Raw genomic sequence first — 16,702 nt, 5'->3', positions numbered from 1 at the left:
GAGAAAATTGTTCTCATTTTGAAAAGAATAAAAAATCAACAACTTGACAGCATGAATTTGAATTGGGGGAAGAGCAGGGCTGTAACCAGCAGAGGAAAGGGCTGAAGTCATTTCTTTCTGTTTTTTTTTTTTAGATGGGGTCTTACACTGTTGCCCAGGCTTGAGTGCAGTGGTGTGGTTATGGCTCATTGTACCCTTGACCTCCTGGGCTCAAGGAATCTTCCCCACTCAGCCTCCCTAGTAGCTGGGACTACAGGCCCATGCTACCACATGACGCTAATTTTTATTTTTTATGTGTAGGGATGGGAGTCTTCCTGTGTTGCCCAGATTGGTCTCGAATTCCTGGTGTGATCCTCTCGCTTCAGCCTCTCAAAGTGCTGGAATTACAGGCATGAGTCACTGCTCCCAGCATGGGCCAAAGCAATTTCTAAGTGTTCCAGATCTGGTAATCACAGAGCATGAGATATATACATATATATAGACATATCTATCTCTATCTCTATCTATCTATCTATCTATCTATCTATCTATCTATCTATCTATCTATCTCATATACATGTTAAATTAGATTGAAAATGACTAAGAACAACAATCTTTTTTTTTTAACCATTGATAGTTTTTCTTCTAAAATTTTAAAAATGTTTAGTAGTCCCCACTGTAATTCTATTGAAACCCAATTTGTATTCTATCACATTTTCTTAATTTGATGTTCTTAATCACAAATAGAGTATTTGCTTATTGGAACATGTGAAATAATACAGAGGTTATGAAAAAGCTAATAACCTACTCCTCCTCACTCCATCCTACCCCTTGAGGTAACTAAACTAATAAATAGCTTTTAAAAATTGGGTTAGACATTACTCTATAACTTGCTTTTTTTACTTAGATATCATGAGCAACCCTCCTAATAGATTAGTAGATGTAGATCTAACCTATTTGTTTTGTTTGTTTGTTTGTTTTTGAGACGGAGCCTCACTCTGTCACCCAGGTTGGAGTGCAGTGGCGTGATCTCAGCTCACTGCAACTTCTGCCTCCCGGATTCAAGCAATTCTCTGGCTAATTTTTATATTTTTAGTAGAGAAGGTGTTTTGCCATGTTGGCCAGGCTTGTCTCGAACTCCTGACCTCAGGTGATCCGTCTGCCTCAGCCTCCCAAAGTGCTGGGATTACAGGCATGAGCCACTGTGCCCGGCCTAACCTATTTGTTTTAACACCACTGTGCATTTTACTATATTTAAAATTTTTTATTACACATAATCAAGTTAAACCTAAAATACCAAATCTTCCTTGCCCCAGCCACTACATTTCTAGGAATTTATCCTGAATATGTAGGCACAGACATATATACAAGAGTATTCATTCAACATTGTTTGTAGTAAAAGACCAAAAATAACCTAAATGTCAATCAACTGGGAAATTAATAAGTAAAATAGGACACTTCGTATAATGGATTATTATGCAGCCATGAAAACCAGCAGTAACTCTATGCATTCTGACATAGAACTATGTCTAAGATATGCCGTGCTGTTGAGTGAAAAATGAAACTTTCACAGAAGTGTTTCTAAAATGACACCATGAATCAAAATAAACAGTGAAAACACACATATTCTACATGCAAAAACACTCAAACATACACATACACATATGGATATGTATGCTTACAAATAAATAGACTATTTTGGAAAGCATACACAATCTGGTAACAATGTTTACTTCAGGGGAAAAAATACTAGACTGTTGGGTGTGAATGTGGGGTAGGTAAGAGCACAAGAATTTTTTCATTTTTTTTTTTCTGATTCAAATAAGAATCTATGCATCATTAAAAAATAAACTAGTTGATTTTTAAAAATTGCTACAAGTAATCATGCAAAATAGTTACAAGGCGTGATGGCACGGTCCAAGTTCCCTGTGGTCCTAAGTCTAAAAACAGGCATTCTTTATAAAACATTGTACAGAAAAAAAGTATAGAAAATCTCATATCCTGGAGTACATTTTTGTAATGTCCCAAGGCAGGGTTCTTATTCTGGAGTTAGAGGGTCCATGAACTCGGGTGAGAAAAAAACCCTCTTTAAAAAAAAAATACAAAAAACAAAAAACCCCAAACTAACCTTTGGCGGAAAGTTTGCATTTCCTTTGATAGGAATGTAGGCAAGCAGCCACACTAGAGTTAGCAGGATTTGTCACCATTAGAAATCAGGTTTGTGATAGCACATTACATTTGTTGCAGATAATCTTGAAATATTTCCACTTGTCAGTACTTCAAAATTATAGTAGTTATTTATTTGACTTGCTGCTAGATCTTGTTTAATATGTTAAAGGACATTTTTTACTCTATAATAAATTTGTTTTTTCAACATTATAACTGTATTTCAATATAATTGGTTTTCTTTGAAATCCTGTGTCTTTTATCTGATGTGTCGACTGTAAGAAGGGGCTTCATCAGATTGCCAAAGGGGTCCGCAAAACAATGAAGCCAAGGAACCATGGCGTTAAGGTAAATGCCAAAGGGCTGGGGACAAGGAATCACAAATGGGCGCTGTGGGAAGTGTCCCTAGAAGCTGGGAGAAGGGATCCTACCGCTTCCTCTTGATGCCGGGGGCCGATTAATGGCCTGAATATATGAATCAGAGATGTAATTTTTTGTTGCTGTTCCAGTTGGTGGATCCTCCTCCTCCCCAACCAGCTGCCTCCCTGGATCTCCGCCCGGCCGATGCTGGTGGTGTGAGCCCTGGGGCTGATGCCTGCGAATGACAGTGAGCCCGGCTTGCCCTTGGTCCCATTTTAACCTCCTTTTGGGGCACGGCCAGGGTGCTAAGCTCAGCCTCTAAGCAATGCATGTTAGCCTGGCAGGAAACTCTGTCTTGAAGAATTTCAAAAAGTGTGCAAAACTAAGCCCCAATTTCATCCAAGCAGGAGATAGAAAGCTTAGGAGGGAGCAAGACACTGTGGGCAGACACCCTTGGAAAAAGTTAAATGGAACTCTAGGAGGAATGGGCCACTTGCATGTGCTAGAACATTCTGTTTCTGAACATTTTGAACTGAACTGCTCATTGGTGCAACTTTTATAGCACAATTGCTGCTCTCGCACCAGAGAGGGGCACTTGAGTGTTCGTTCAAAGGGTGGTCAGATGAGCTGCAGGTGGGTGTGCCCAGGAGTATGCTGTTGATAGAGTCCTAAGAGCAGAGCCTGTCAGTGTGGACAGATTCTACTGTATCCTGAGCTGACTCACGTGCTGTCATGCCAGGAGGGGTGATGATGGCTGGGGTGAAGATGGCCCTCCGCCTGCACTGATTCCAGCCTCACAAGTCCTTAAAACACAGCTCACTTTCCTTTTCCTCCCCCAAATCTTATTTCAGCCCACTCTTCTTTCTGTCTCCTCTGCATTCTGGAGGAACCCATCATTCAGATGGCACCACTTAGCTTGTGCTGAAATTGATCCATTCCTTCATTTAATCATTTATTCCCTAAGTATTTAGTGCTGGCCAGCCATAGATTCAAATCCCAGCTCAGCCACTCACTTGTATCATCAGGGCAAGTAAAATAAATGAACACTTTTTAAAAAAAATTTCAGACCCACATTTACAAAACTCCTGCTTCCCACAAAATACACACATGGTAAGTCACATTTTTCCTTCTTAAATGGATGATGACTTTGCTCTCTCATCATGAATCTTTCTCTGGACTGTTGAGGCTGTTCGTGCCAGTTTCTCTTTCCTCTCCATCTCAGGCTCTGGCATGAAACTGGGGTACTATTGGATGTCCACACTATAAACACCCTTATTCCAGGTTTTAAAACAGGGAGACATTTTTATTGTTCAAATTGAGACACTTTTGAAAATAAGAAAGGGTTATTATGCTAATTATAATTATGCTTTGATAATAGGCATAAAAGGAGACCATCTCAGTGAAATGGGACATATGGTCACCCCGTTAGAGAACAGTGATATATTACCCAACAGAAAGACCCAGTGTGTCTTCAGAGCATTCACAAAGCTGGGGCGCCGGTATTTTTGGTGAAATAATTTGATGTTAAAGAAATCAGAGTTACCTGCATGGAAAGAATCAGAATATTGTTGGCCTTCCTTACATTTATTTTAGGGCTCTATGCATATGTGTGTGTTTGTGTGTGTGTGTGTGTGTACATGTTTTAATTTATAATTTTATTATTCCCTTTTCAATACCTTAGGCCTTTAGAGGTCTCTATCTGGCTCTGCTATAAAGTCACTGGAATAGTTTTCTCTTTTTCTGCTTCTGCAGGGATCAACTCTGACCATATCCCTCTCAGAGGTGAGAGGCAAGTGACCAGGGCTAGTAGGGTGAGGGAATGTGTGAGGGCCAATTGGCAATGGGACAATCTCCCCCAGAGGCAGGTGGAATGGCAGTCTTTTAATAAAGAATGAAGAGGCCATCTATTTTCTAGATCCTACCTTGTGTCCACACGGGTCTTCACCTAGCCAATCCCTCTTCGCTGGCTTCATGACCAGGTCCAGATCGGCGTTTTGGTTTTAGAATATGAGTCTATGACAGTCTGTTTGTAATGAACTTGTGGTAGTTTCAAGGAATGATATAAACCACTTAACCCCTCTAAGCCCATTTCCTTATTTGTTTACCTATTAATTTAATTTTTTTTGAGATGGAGTTTTGCTTTGTCTGCCAGGCTGGAGTGTAGTGGTGCAATCTTGGCTCACTGTAACCTCCACCTCCCAGGTTCAAGTGATTCTCCTCCCTCAGCCTCCTGAGTAGCTGGGATTACAGGTGCCGCTACCATGCCCGGATAATTTTTGTATTTTTAATAGAGACAGGGTTTTACCATGTTGGCCAGCTTGGTCTTGAACTCCCGACCTCAGGTGATCCATCCACCTTGGCCTCCCAAAGTGCTGGGATTACAGGTTTGAGTCACCACGGCCGGCCCCATTTCCTTATTTATAAAATGGGCAAAACGTGAATACCTATCTGATGGGCCGTGGGAGGTTCAAGTACTAGAAGAAGTCTGGTACACACTGTGTGAATCCTATTGGTCATTGCTTTTTTTTTTTTTTTTTTTTTTTTTTTTTTTTTTTTGCGACAGAGTCTCACTCTGTCACCCAGGTTGGAGTGCAGTGGCGTGATCTCTGCTCACTGCAAGCTGTGCCCCCTGGGTTCACACCATTCTCCTGCCTCAGCCTCCTGAGTAGCTGGGACTACAGGCGCCCACCACCATGCCCAGCTAATTTTTTTGTATATTTAGTAGAGACAGGGTTTCACCATGTTAGCCAGGATGGTCTCGATCTCCTGACCCCATGATCCACTCGCCTCGGCCTCCCAAAGTGCTGGGATTACAGGCATGAGCCACCGGGCCCGGCCAGTCATTGCTATTTTTATGGAGTTTACTATGTACACATCCCTGGGCATGAAGGACAAGAAGACAATTTGAACTTGGACCCTGCAAAGGTCTGCAGCCTGGCAGTGCTGCAAAAGTTGTGCACATCAGCCTTTATCCCCAGAGAGAAATGTGACAAGCACCACAAACCAGGGATAAAGGGAGTGATTACTGATGAGGAAAAGGGTGGGATCCAGGAAGACTTCACGAGAAAGGTGTAAACAGAACCACATGTTTACAGATGAGCAGGAATTGGATATTCAGAGGGTATGAGAAACACACTGGTGGGAGAGGGAACAGATGCACAGAAAAAAGAAAATGCAAAGTGTATTTGGGAAGTGGCAAATAATTTTCAATTGAGTGCACTCTTAATTCTTCTTCTGGGCTCTGCAGTGTTCATTCATTCATTCAGCTTGTGTGAGCACCCGTGTTAGGCAGAGATTTGGTCACTGCTTAGAAGACGTTCACAGTAGGTAGAGGAGAAAGAGCAGTCAGGAGATTGCTGGAGAGAGCCCTGAGAAGAGTAGCCTTAGGGCTTCGCTCTTCATGGGACCCTATGCGGCCTCAGCAGGGGCCCTGCAATGCCCCCACCATGGCCACACAAAGTTTTCAGAAGTAAGGTGTATTAATGACATTGGTTATTCCCCTTATTTAAATATTATTCCCATTTCTCCTTATGTAGGTGGTTAATATAGGGGCCATGGACATTTTTGGGAACCAGCTAAGAGCCGAGTTAAGATAGATTTTGTTTGGGTTCTGTTGAATATATGTATGTGGTTTACAGTCTTTTCTTTCTGTGTAGCTAGGTCACCACTAGCCACAGGAACTGCAAAGTGAAAAAACAGCTTCTAGAAATACTCTCTTGCCCACGATGCCAACTCACCTGATCTTGTGGCATCAAGAGGCAGGACCAGAGGCAGATTCATGATGGAAGAGTGTCCCCTTGGTCCTGGCACCACACGTAGGTGGGTGGGTGGTGGTGAATCCAGGTCTGAAATGTATGCAGCCAGAAACTAAACTGTAAAAAAGTGCTCTAAATTTTATGTGTTTCTCCAAATTTGATAAAAATCTGAAAAAGTATGTGATATTACCCATAAGTTGTGAAGCTGAAAAAAATCTTCTAAAGCATCAATAATATAAGAGAAATTTTGACTTATCTTGCTAGAGGAACGACCCAATTATTTTTATCTTCTTTATGGTCTCACCAGGATACGGTGCCTCTTGGTTGCTGAATGACGGGCAGCCACATGCTTTTTCTTTCCTCCTCAGAATAAACTCTGGCTTCCCCAGTTTCCTTCCTGCACTTCCTTAAATCAGGCTCAGAGCCCCACTTCTAGGAGAGCTCCAAAGATGAACCCATCTGACTGCCTGCATTGCATCCATGTTCTGTCACTGATCAGCTGGGTAACCTGAGGAAAATCACTCAATCTCTCTGAGCTTCTATTTCCTCATCTGTAAAATGGGGACAATACCAGCGCCCACTTCACAATCCTGTGGACAGGTATGAATAAGGGAATACAGAGAAATAACCCCTATCCAGCATGGAGAGCACAGTAAGCCTGGCATTCAATGAGACCTAATAAATGGTAGCTATTAGTATTACTATTATCAAATGTGGTTAGGAAGCACAGTGACTGCAGAAACATTCTGCAGATATGGCAGGAAGCAATTTCCCACTGCTGCCCGGCAGACATCAGTTATTTTTACTAGCCACACACACACTCAGGTAAAGGCATTTCCTACATAACATATCTTAATAGGCTCATCCATGATGGCACTGCAGCTACACACGCACCTGCTGGCATTTCTGTGAGCCGTTTTGCTCCAGCAGGGGTGGGTGCCTCTATGACGGGCCCCACCATCCTGTCGGACCTGACAGGCATAGCTCTGCACACATCATTCTTCCCCTCCCGGCCCCTCTGCCCCAGACAGCCGAATCTCACAGCAAAGCTGAGGCTAACTCATTCACCCAGCCCTCCTTCCTTCTCTCTTGCCCTCACTTCTTTCCTTCCTCCCGTTTTCCTCACAAATATTTGTTGTGTCTAGCCGCCATGGTGTCTTCTATGATTCCAAGACTTTAGGAGACTCAGTAAAGTTTGAAAAAAATTTCTGAAAGGGACTGACATAGGGTACTAACTTTTAATTTTGCCAAGTAAGATATCAACACACACACACACACACACACACACATGCACACACATACACACACACAGAAACGCACACTGTTGCCACTAATTACCATCGTTCCATCAAAGAAGTGCTATTTCAGTGTCCCCAAATAGAAAAGACACAGTCTTTAGAAGAAAAAGACAATCGTGTATATGACATACATTTATTTTTTAAAGGAACACAACATTTTCCTAACTTTTTTTCTGATTTGTCATAAGCCAGTAAAATCTCTGGGTGCCAGGTCTCAGATAAATGTTGGAGAATAAGTTTACTGACAACAGGAATAATATAATGAATGTTTATTGAGTGCCAAATGTGGTATTTGATAGACTCTACCGTTTACTAACTGTGTGATCTTGGGCAAGGTACTGAACCTCTCTGAACTCTAGTTCCCTCACCTGTAAAGACAGGGATGACGATGCTTGCTCTGCAAAGCCTTCCAGGGGTTTCTAGGCACGGGGAGGACTTGTGTGGTGCTGGCTGCATAACAGTCGCCAGGTAAACTTGTTAAAACTAAGATTCTTGGCGCTACAAGGAGAGAATCTGATGCAAGAGATCTACAATGGGGCCCAAGGACCTACACCTTTAAAAACAGCCCCTCCTCCAGATGTTTCTGATGAACAGCTAGGTTTGGGTAGCTCACAGCCCCTGACTTTTGAGTTGGACCTGTCTACTCAACTTACGTGTGTGGCAGATTGTTCCTAGCATGGTGTGTTCAGAGGAAAATCTTGGGAGGTATCTTGTTTGCTGTGTTCAGCCTCCCCCCTCCCACTCTGTTCCCCTTCTCAACAAATGGTACCTCCATCTACTTAGAAACCCCAGGGTTATTCTGAACACATTTCCTCTCTCACGGACTCTCCTATGCTGTCACCAACTCATCCCCAGGTCCTTGAAGCTGTCTGCTTCTCCACCTCCACTGCCCAGCCTGGTCTAGGTCATCATCATCTCTCACTGCCACTGCAAAGCCTCCTACCTGTCTCGTCTGAAGTGTATGCTCCACACAGTGGCTGCAGTCACTTTTAAAAGATGTGATTCAGACAGTGTCTTTCATCTGCTTCAAACCCTGCTGTAGTGGCCAATGCACTTAAGATAAAAATCTAAAGTCCTTAATGTGGCCTAAAAGCCCCTGCATGGCCCGGCCTCTGCCCACGCCTCTGGCCCTGACACGCACCTGCCTCCCTTCTAATTCTCTGGGCTCTGTTAGTTCTCCACTCTCTCTGGCCTCAGGACTTTCAAGTGTGCCCCTCCTCCTGCCCACACCTTTCTTCCTCTATCAGCTGCCTTCACTGAATTAGCTTCTCCACACTGTTGAGGGTTCTACTTAAATGTCACTGCCTCAGGGACCTGTGATGTACTAACCCCTGTTTTAGAATTCTAGCAGCATCACACTCCTTTTCTTCAAGTCACTTGTTGCAATTTATGTTCACGTTTGTTTGTGCATGTGTGTTTCTCAATATATCTGTGTTCCCCACTGGAGCCAAATTCTATGAAATATTAACTATTTTGCTCACCATTATATCGTCAGTGTAATGCCTGGACACGGTACCCACTGAATAGATACATATTTATTCGGTGAATGGATGAATGAGTAAAGATGCGAACCCACATCACCAGAAGGGCAAGGTCTCTCCCACTTTTTCTTTCTGGTTGGGGTGACTGACAAAATGTCCAATCCTGAGAGACCCTTGTCATACACAGTACAGGAGAACATCGAGCCGTGAGCTAGAACATGGATGACCCACCCTGATATGTCACGGGTTGGTTATTTTTTCAGGAGTGAGCAGGCAGTGGAAGAAAGGCAGCTTTTGCAACAGAAGCATCGTTACTAGTTCTTGACAGTGTGGTTCTGGGTTTCCTGGAGAACATGTGCTACGAAAAAAGGTTGCTAAAAGACAGCAAAAGGGCAAGGCATTTCCTTGGTGTGGTGGAACAGGTATGGGTCTGTTCTGACAGTCCTGGATTCAACTTTTGGCTCTATGACTTACTTGATGTGTGACCTCGGACAGGAAGTTTTACCTCTCTGAGCTTCAGTATATTCGTCCATAAAAAAGGAGCAGTTACTTTTGCCTGTTGGGGTAGCTGTGAGGATTAATGAGATAATGTCTGTAGGAGGCCTAGCAGAATGTCTGGTACATAGTGTGTATCCAATACTGAATACAATCTCACCAGGCTGTAAGCCTCCTTCAATCAGGGGCCATGTTTGCTTTTGGCTTGATAACCCAGTATCTGGTGCAGTGCCTGGCATGTAGTAGATGCTTTAGGAAGTCCTTATTAGTGATTTAATACATGGTCAAATGGGTTTTACTTTAGCAGCATTTCCCTCTTCCAGGAAGGATTCCCATGTGTAAAAACTTCCCCCTTGCCAAGTACTCAAACCAATTGATTTCCTTGTGGGCAACTCAAATCCCTGTGTTTTGAAGTCTCAGAGCTGGAAGATGAATGTGTGTTTGTGGGGGTGGCTCTGTCTTGAGTCATCTCTGAGACCCTTATGCTTGCAGAAGGTGGAAATTTGTCAGCCCCCATTTGAATGAAAGGGCTGGAGGATCAGATCAATGGAGAAAGGGATTCCTATTTTGTTCCAATACTATAGAGAACACAACTGTTTCTTTGAAATTGACCTTCATTTATTTGGAGGGGAAAGCAGTTAGTTCAATAATGGCTTCCTGGTGCCTTCCAGCATTTTAAAAGACAGAAGAAAGATTTGGAGCAAGGCAAGGTTCCAGTGTTTTCTAAACAACTCACTAAGCCCAGCTACTGGTTGGCTGCCGAGCACTTCCTGCTACCAGCCCTGCGTCCCCCAACTTCCCCTACTGCTGCAGTGCACATCCTCAATAGCTCAGTCACTTCTTGAGACCCTGACCAGGTCTTCCCCAGGTGGGCTGGAAGTTAGTCTTCATTCTAATGCTGGGCAGCTGAAGATTCTCTGACATCTTGCAAATGGCTCATGGAGTAAGAAATACTACTATATTCTATTTCAATTATTTCCTGTCCCTCCCTGGCCTGTTTCCAGGGGCCAAATAAAGAGGTCCTTGTTTGGTGGAGTCCATCCCTGCTCCTGAGTAAGTGAGCACTGGTCCCTGGTCCAACTTGGTCTGAGGCCACAGGGAAAGGGTGGGGAGGACATGGGGGAGGGTGTCCCAGGTGGGGAGAGGGCAGGAGGAGACAAGAGGCCCTGCTCTGCAGGCAGCCCAACCCTGCTCCCAGAAATAAAAATAAGAGATGAAGAAAAACAAATGAGGCCCCTGAACAGGATCCTGTAGGGGGCACAGCTATTTTCCCTCCTTCCCAGGAGAAATCCCAACCCTTCTCTCCCATGGAGAAAACAAACACAGCTATGGAAATCTTGTGCCATCCTGGCACCTGAAAGTCTATCACCAATTGGAAGTTGCTCCTACCTGCACTTCTCCCTTTGCCAAACACAGTCCTCTCCCACATCTGCTTCCTGCCCTTATGAGTGAAAAGGTTTTCATGGAAAATTTAGAATTTGGAACCTTCTTCAGATTCCAAAGAAGTTATTGTTCTATATCATGCTACTTTTGCTTGGGTGTTATTTCAACTCAGAGGAAGTAGAAACCTACATCTCTATTTTGCTGGAATGCTCTTCCTGAATCATTAAGAGAACAATAATTAAGTACCCTCTCTGTTTGAAGCTCTTGAGTACTTTTTGAAGCCCATCCCAAACCCAAGTCCTAGAGTTCACATTCCCCACCTTATCTGTTCGGTTTTCAGGGAAGAAGGATGTTGATGGGGTTGGCTCAGGGACAAATCATTGGAAGATCTCTGGGAGATCATCGCATGATAGTCAAAGTTTTCATTGCCAGAAGAGAAACAAGATAGCATCAGGGTGGCAAGAACCTCTCACTTTCTATTGTGTGGAAGCTCAGGACCTGAGATGCTAGGGGGACAAGGTCTCAGAAAGGCACAGACAGAAAGGAGAGAGACGATGGGGGTAATATGAGTGAGGAGAAACTGAGGGTGGGCTTGATGACTTGAAGAGCAAGACCCAGAGAGAAGCCACATCATCTCACACTGCGATGTGGCTGGGAAAGGTCTGAGGTTGGCAGCATTTAAAACCCTGGCTTCTAGGGTGCTGGGGCCTGAAGGAAACAGAGACATTTTCTGGCCAGTGATTCTCAAAGCCTGGTCTGTGGACTACCTCTTCAGAATCATCTGGTGGGCTGATTACACCTTCAGATTCCTGGGATCCTTCTGACTTACTGAATCCTATTCACCGGGGGTTCGGCCCAGGCAGCTACCATTGTTTATTAAGTTTCACAGGTGATTCTAATAGTTATCAAAGTTTGAGATCCCTTAAGCTGATTCAATCCCCTCTTCACCAGATATGAGACCTGAAGCCCAGAGAAGCAAAGCAAAAAGCCTAGGGCCGTAGAGCTAATTGATGGCAAAGCTCAAATGGGAACTCTGTTGCTCCTGATCACCGGAGCTGTGCTCTTCCCATTTCAATATGCTGGAAGCCTCCTTACCTGTTTGGAGCTATTTCCCCTGCTCCTAAAAGCCAAAGTCTGCACCTTTGATCCATTCCTGCATCCTGCTGAGGCCTTCTCCTTCCTGAGCATGCTCTGGTCACAGCCTCTGCAGGCTGGAGAGCAGGGGCAAAGGAAGAAAGGAGAAAGACTCAGTTCTCTTCCAAGACTTTAGTAACAGGTGTGAGATTGGCAAATGAGTAGAGAAAGAGAAAAGACACAGTTATACTGAAGGGGAGATTGGGGTTTGGTTTGTACTGCTCATAGCTAACTTACATTGAGCATCTGCTATATATCAGATACCGTGCTAAGTCCTTCCTATACATTAGTGCAAACTCCATGGAGCAAATATTAATTAGCCCCATTTTGTAGATGAAGAAACTGAGGCTCATACAGGAGTAGTCATTTGGCCAAGGTCATATGGCTAATGGGAGGCCAAATCACCTCCATCAGCTCCATGTACAACCATGATCTTTGTAATGGCCCAATGCCGTGTGAACTGTCATCCATTGTAAATCCAACAAGCCTGTGAAACAACCCTGAGACCTTGGGAAAGAAAAGCAAGCTTCCCTGCAATGGTATGTGATCACGCCTGGGGAGTAGAACTTTTTCAAACGCTTTCCACTTAACACTAACCACTGAAAATATTTCTGAAAGGCGTTAGCCTGCAGGCCTGCTTTAGAAAAGATGACATGGAGAAAAGGTTAGACGGCTTTTGAAAATCTTTTTCTTTTTTTCTTTCTTTTTAAATGGAAACGTGATATCCGTTTGCTTCCTTTCCATTTGCCTTTTTCTCTTGAAAGCATTGTGTCTTCAGAATTTATAGCTGCTTGAGGGATTTGGTTATATTTGGGTCTGACCTGAGACTCCAGTGTGATTGTAGGCATATGTGATCCGTGGCATGTAGCAGCTGTTACCACTCCTGATATCATGGCACATGACTGTGTCATGATAACCTCCCTCTCTTCATTTTCTGTAGTGTCCCCCAGGGATAGGAGAAGGAATCAAAGCAGATCAGTGCCTCAGAGGAAGGACAAGAGTTTCCCAGGCCATGTGGACAGCATGTGACGGATGCCCCCTTTTAGGGTTTACCTGCTAACCAGGCCTTGACTTCTTCCTTAGAAAACATCAGGTAACCTTTTGAACAATTCAGTTAGTGGGACCACCAAACAAAAAGAAGATGAACACGTTTTCATAAGAGGGGGAGGACGCACTGAATTCCATCTTACCAGGATTTGGTGTCTGTCAGCTAAGGTGAGGGGCAACTATAAATTGATTCTGGGCATTCCATAAATCACCAGAGTTAGAAATATTTTTGGGTAAAAACTAAAAATGTGTGACCCTGTAGTCATCTTCTCTTTCATATCTCAAGCTTTCAATAACTTAAAGTCTGCTTGGGGCTGTGTGGCTGTAAAATGCTCGTATTAACTGATAATGAACGTAGTATATATGGGTGATAGCTGTCAGTGAAGAGGGGAGGGAGAGAATGCAGCCTCTGCAAAGCTCTTGAGAAGCGTGGCTTCTGCACTAGCCCTGGAAATGCTGAATGAATGCTGCCTTTCTGTGTATGAGCTGCCTCCCTGCTTCCCAAATGCCGCATCTGCAGTAACTACAAACTATTTTGTATGCTGCATTAGTGACGCTGCCTTAGCCGACACATCATTACTACTGAAATAACGCCGAAGTGATATTCAAGTCCAGTGTCCTTTTTAATTATTAAACCGAGGCTGTTGAGTGAGTCATTCCCCATACCAGATTTTCCTTCTGTGGTTCTATTTCTAGAAGCTAGTACCTTAGCGTGTTCTACTAACACCTGAGTTGGTTTTTAGCCAGCTCCCCAGTCTGCAAAGCCTTTGCAGAACAAACAATATTATTCAATCTCCAAACACGCACAGACTGCATAAGAAACAAAACCCACAAAAAACTTTAGAGTAAGCTCATCAGTAAATCCAAGGTCCAAAAATGCCCAGTTCCCCTCCTGCTAGTCCCCAACTTACCAAGCGGTAGAGCGATGAAGAAGGGTAGCCAGCACAAGATGAACATACCGACCACAATGCCCAACGTCTTAGCTGCTTTCTTTTCCCTGGAGAACTTAAAAAGTTTGACAGCTATGGAACTCCTGGGGTTGTGGCCCTTGGCCTTGGTACTGCTGAGGGTGTCCTCGTGAAAGTTCTTGGAGTGGATCCTCAGGGTCAGCTCCTTGGAGTTGGACATCTCCTTCATGACTCCTGCCTCTAGGTTCTTGGTGGTTCTCTTGGCCACTATATAGACACGGCAGTACATGACTAGAATGACCGCCAGAGGGATGTAGAAGGAGCCCAGGGAGGAGAAGAGGGCATAGAAGGGTTCTTCGGTGACCCCACACTCCTTATCATCGTTGGGTGCGGGCTCCTTCCACCCAAGGAGAGGCCCGATGGAGATGACTGTGGACAAGACCCAGACGCTGAGCAGCGCCAAGATGGCCTTCCTCCGGGTGACCAGCGTGGGGTACTGCAGAGAGTAGCGCACCCCGATGTAGCGATCGATGGAGATGGCACACAGGCTCAGAATGGACGCTGTGCAGCACAGGACATCCACGGCTGCCCAGATGTCACAGAAGATCCGCCCCAGCACCCAGTAGCCGAGCACCTCTAGGGCCGCTGAGAAGGGCAGGACGGTGAAGCTCAACAGCAGGTCGGCCATGGCCAGGTTGACGATGAAGTAGTTGGTGGGCGTCCGCAGGTGCCGGTTGCAGGCCACAGACAAGATGACTAGGATGTTGCCCACGATGGCGAAGAGGATGAAGGCGCCCAGCACCAGGCCCACAGAGATGGCCCTGGTGATGTCCAGCTGGGGCAGTGTGGAGTTGCTCGAGGTCTGGTTGGGGCCAGTGAAGTTGGCATTTTTCAACTCTCCCCAATGGGCAGGTGCTGATGTGTTGTGGCCGGTGTCCAGATCGGGATTCATCTTAGAGTTCGCCCTCCATAGCCAGGGGGATGATTAGGCTCGGAAGGGCTGCGGCGAAGGCTCCTCAGCTGCCCTGAAACTTTGCTTCCCCCGTGGTCTTCTTCCCAGAGGCGCCCTTCTGGCGTGGAGTCATCTCCCCCGGGCAGCCCAGCCCGGCAGCACGTCTCCTGCCTGCACCGAGCCGCGCGCTCGCCTGTCAGAGGGAGGCGGAGGAGAGAGAGGGTACGAGGCGGCAGCTCCAAGTTTAATGGTCCACGTCAGGCGCGCCGGGCCGGGCTCGCGGGGGAGCGGCGGGGAGGAGGGGGCGGCAGGGCCGGGGGCGCCCGGCGGTGCCCGGCTTGCGCGGGTCTGCGGACCGTGGCGCGTCCTCCGCCCAGCGAGCGCCGAGGAGGGTCTGCTTTCAATGAGCCGCCTCTGGGCTGACTGCACGGCGGTGACATCAGGCGGGGGAGCCCGGCGCCCTGACTCCGTGCGGCACTAGGGGGCAATGCGGGTCCAGCCAAGGCGCCCGCAGCCCCGACGCCGCCACCCGGGCAAGCCGGGAGGCCAGCTGCGTCCCCCGCCGCTCCCAGGGCGCGCCCCCTGCGGGGGGCTGGAGGGGAGGCAGGGGCCGGGAGGGCGGGACCTGGGCGTGGAGATCGCGGGTCACCCACCCGCTAGGCGGCCCGCTGGCGTTATTTTCCCCGCTAGTCACTCTTCCTTGTCAAAGGTGGGTTGGGGGCTGCCCCTGTAATCGGGGCTCCTGGAGTCAGGCCCCGGATTTAACGGGATATGCAAATTGTCCGGCACCTAAAAGAGGGAAAGAGAATTGTAGGGTTAGGCAGGTGGGAGGGACTTGAGTCGAATCTGAGGCCAGCACTCATCCTTCATCTCGCTCCCCTCGTCCCGTGCAAACTCTTTGGCCCCAGTAAAATCCGGCTTCTCTTCATCTTTTCATTCGCTCAGGCATTCACTCATTTATTCAGCCGATTGTTACTGAGTCTCCACTCTCTGCCCTGGCTCTAGGCGCTGTGGACATAGCAACTGAACAAAACAGACGGACTCCTGCCCTCTAGGAGTGTACCTTCTCCCCACAGAAGACAGACAGTAAACTAAATAAGCAAATGATGAGGTGTGTAATGTGATGACAGGTGTTAGGCTGAAATAAAGTAAGGAGAGGGAAATACAGTGAGGCGTTTGTAGGGTGGATTTGAAATGTTAAGTGGGTACTTGGGAAGTCACTGAAGTGATATTTGAGGAAACCTGAAGGGAATTGAGGGAGGAAGCGAGCTGCTATCTGGGAGTGGGGGTGAGGGAGGTCAGAGACCTGGGGAAGGGACATAGAGTATCTTGGTTATTTGTTAAGTTTTTTCCTTTCTGTCTGAGATCCAGGTTGGACATTCAGTCAAAGGGATGCACTCCCAAAGGTGGGTGAATGGTACTTAGAAGAGAAAGTATGGGGAAAGAAAGAAAGAAAGAAAGAAAGAAAGAAAGAAAGAAAGAAAGAAAGAAAGAAAGAAAGAAAGAAAGAAAGAGAGAGAGAGAGAGAGAGAAGGAAGGAAGGAAGGAAGGAAGGAAGGAAGGAAGGAAGGAAGGAAGGAAGGAAGGAAGGAAGCAAGCCAAAGAACTTTATGTTAGTTCACATTTATCCAACAATTATTATGTCCTAGACAGTGTGCTGAGTTCTTTTTGCGTTTTCTCATGACTCTCATGAGATAAAGAATATACTCTGCATCATTTCTATTTCATGGATGGGACACCAAAT

At 45.8% G+C, this 16,702-nt stretch overlaps 1 protein-coding gene across 4 annotated transcripts in view; it reads right to left on the bottom strand.

Moving 5' to 3' along the window:
- The window catches only part of ADRA1B (adrenoceptor alpha 1B), a 73,046-nt gene extending 57,663 nt beyond the window's left edge, over positions 1-15,383 (bottom strand). For 3 of the 4 annotated variants that reach the window (XR_012414318.1, XM_045394467.1, XM_073994690.1), the window contains exon 1: positions 14,010-15,383. Coding sequence is in view for 3 of the 4 variants with exons in the window: in XM_045394467.1 (XP_045250402.1) it covers positions 14,010-14,958 (949 nt within the window). In the remaining variant the exon portion in view is untranslated. Of the gene's footprint in view, positions 1-6,128; positions 6,351-14,009 lie in introns of those variants that run through there. The other variant, XM_073994688.1, reaches the window with a different exon arrangement.
- Between the last annotated feature and the right edge of the window lie 1,319 nt (positions 15,384-16,702).

Source organism: Macaca fascicularis, chromosome 6 (genome assembly GCF_037993035.2).
Source record: "Macaca fascicularis isolate 582-1 chromosome 6, T2T-MFA8v1.1".
Taxonomy (NCBI): Eukaryota; Metazoa; Chordata; class Mammalia; order Primates; family Cercopithecidae; genus Macaca; species Macaca fascicularis.
The sequence above is the reverse complement of the archived record's forward strand: the minus strand, read 5'-3'. Positions and strand labels throughout refer to the sequence as shown.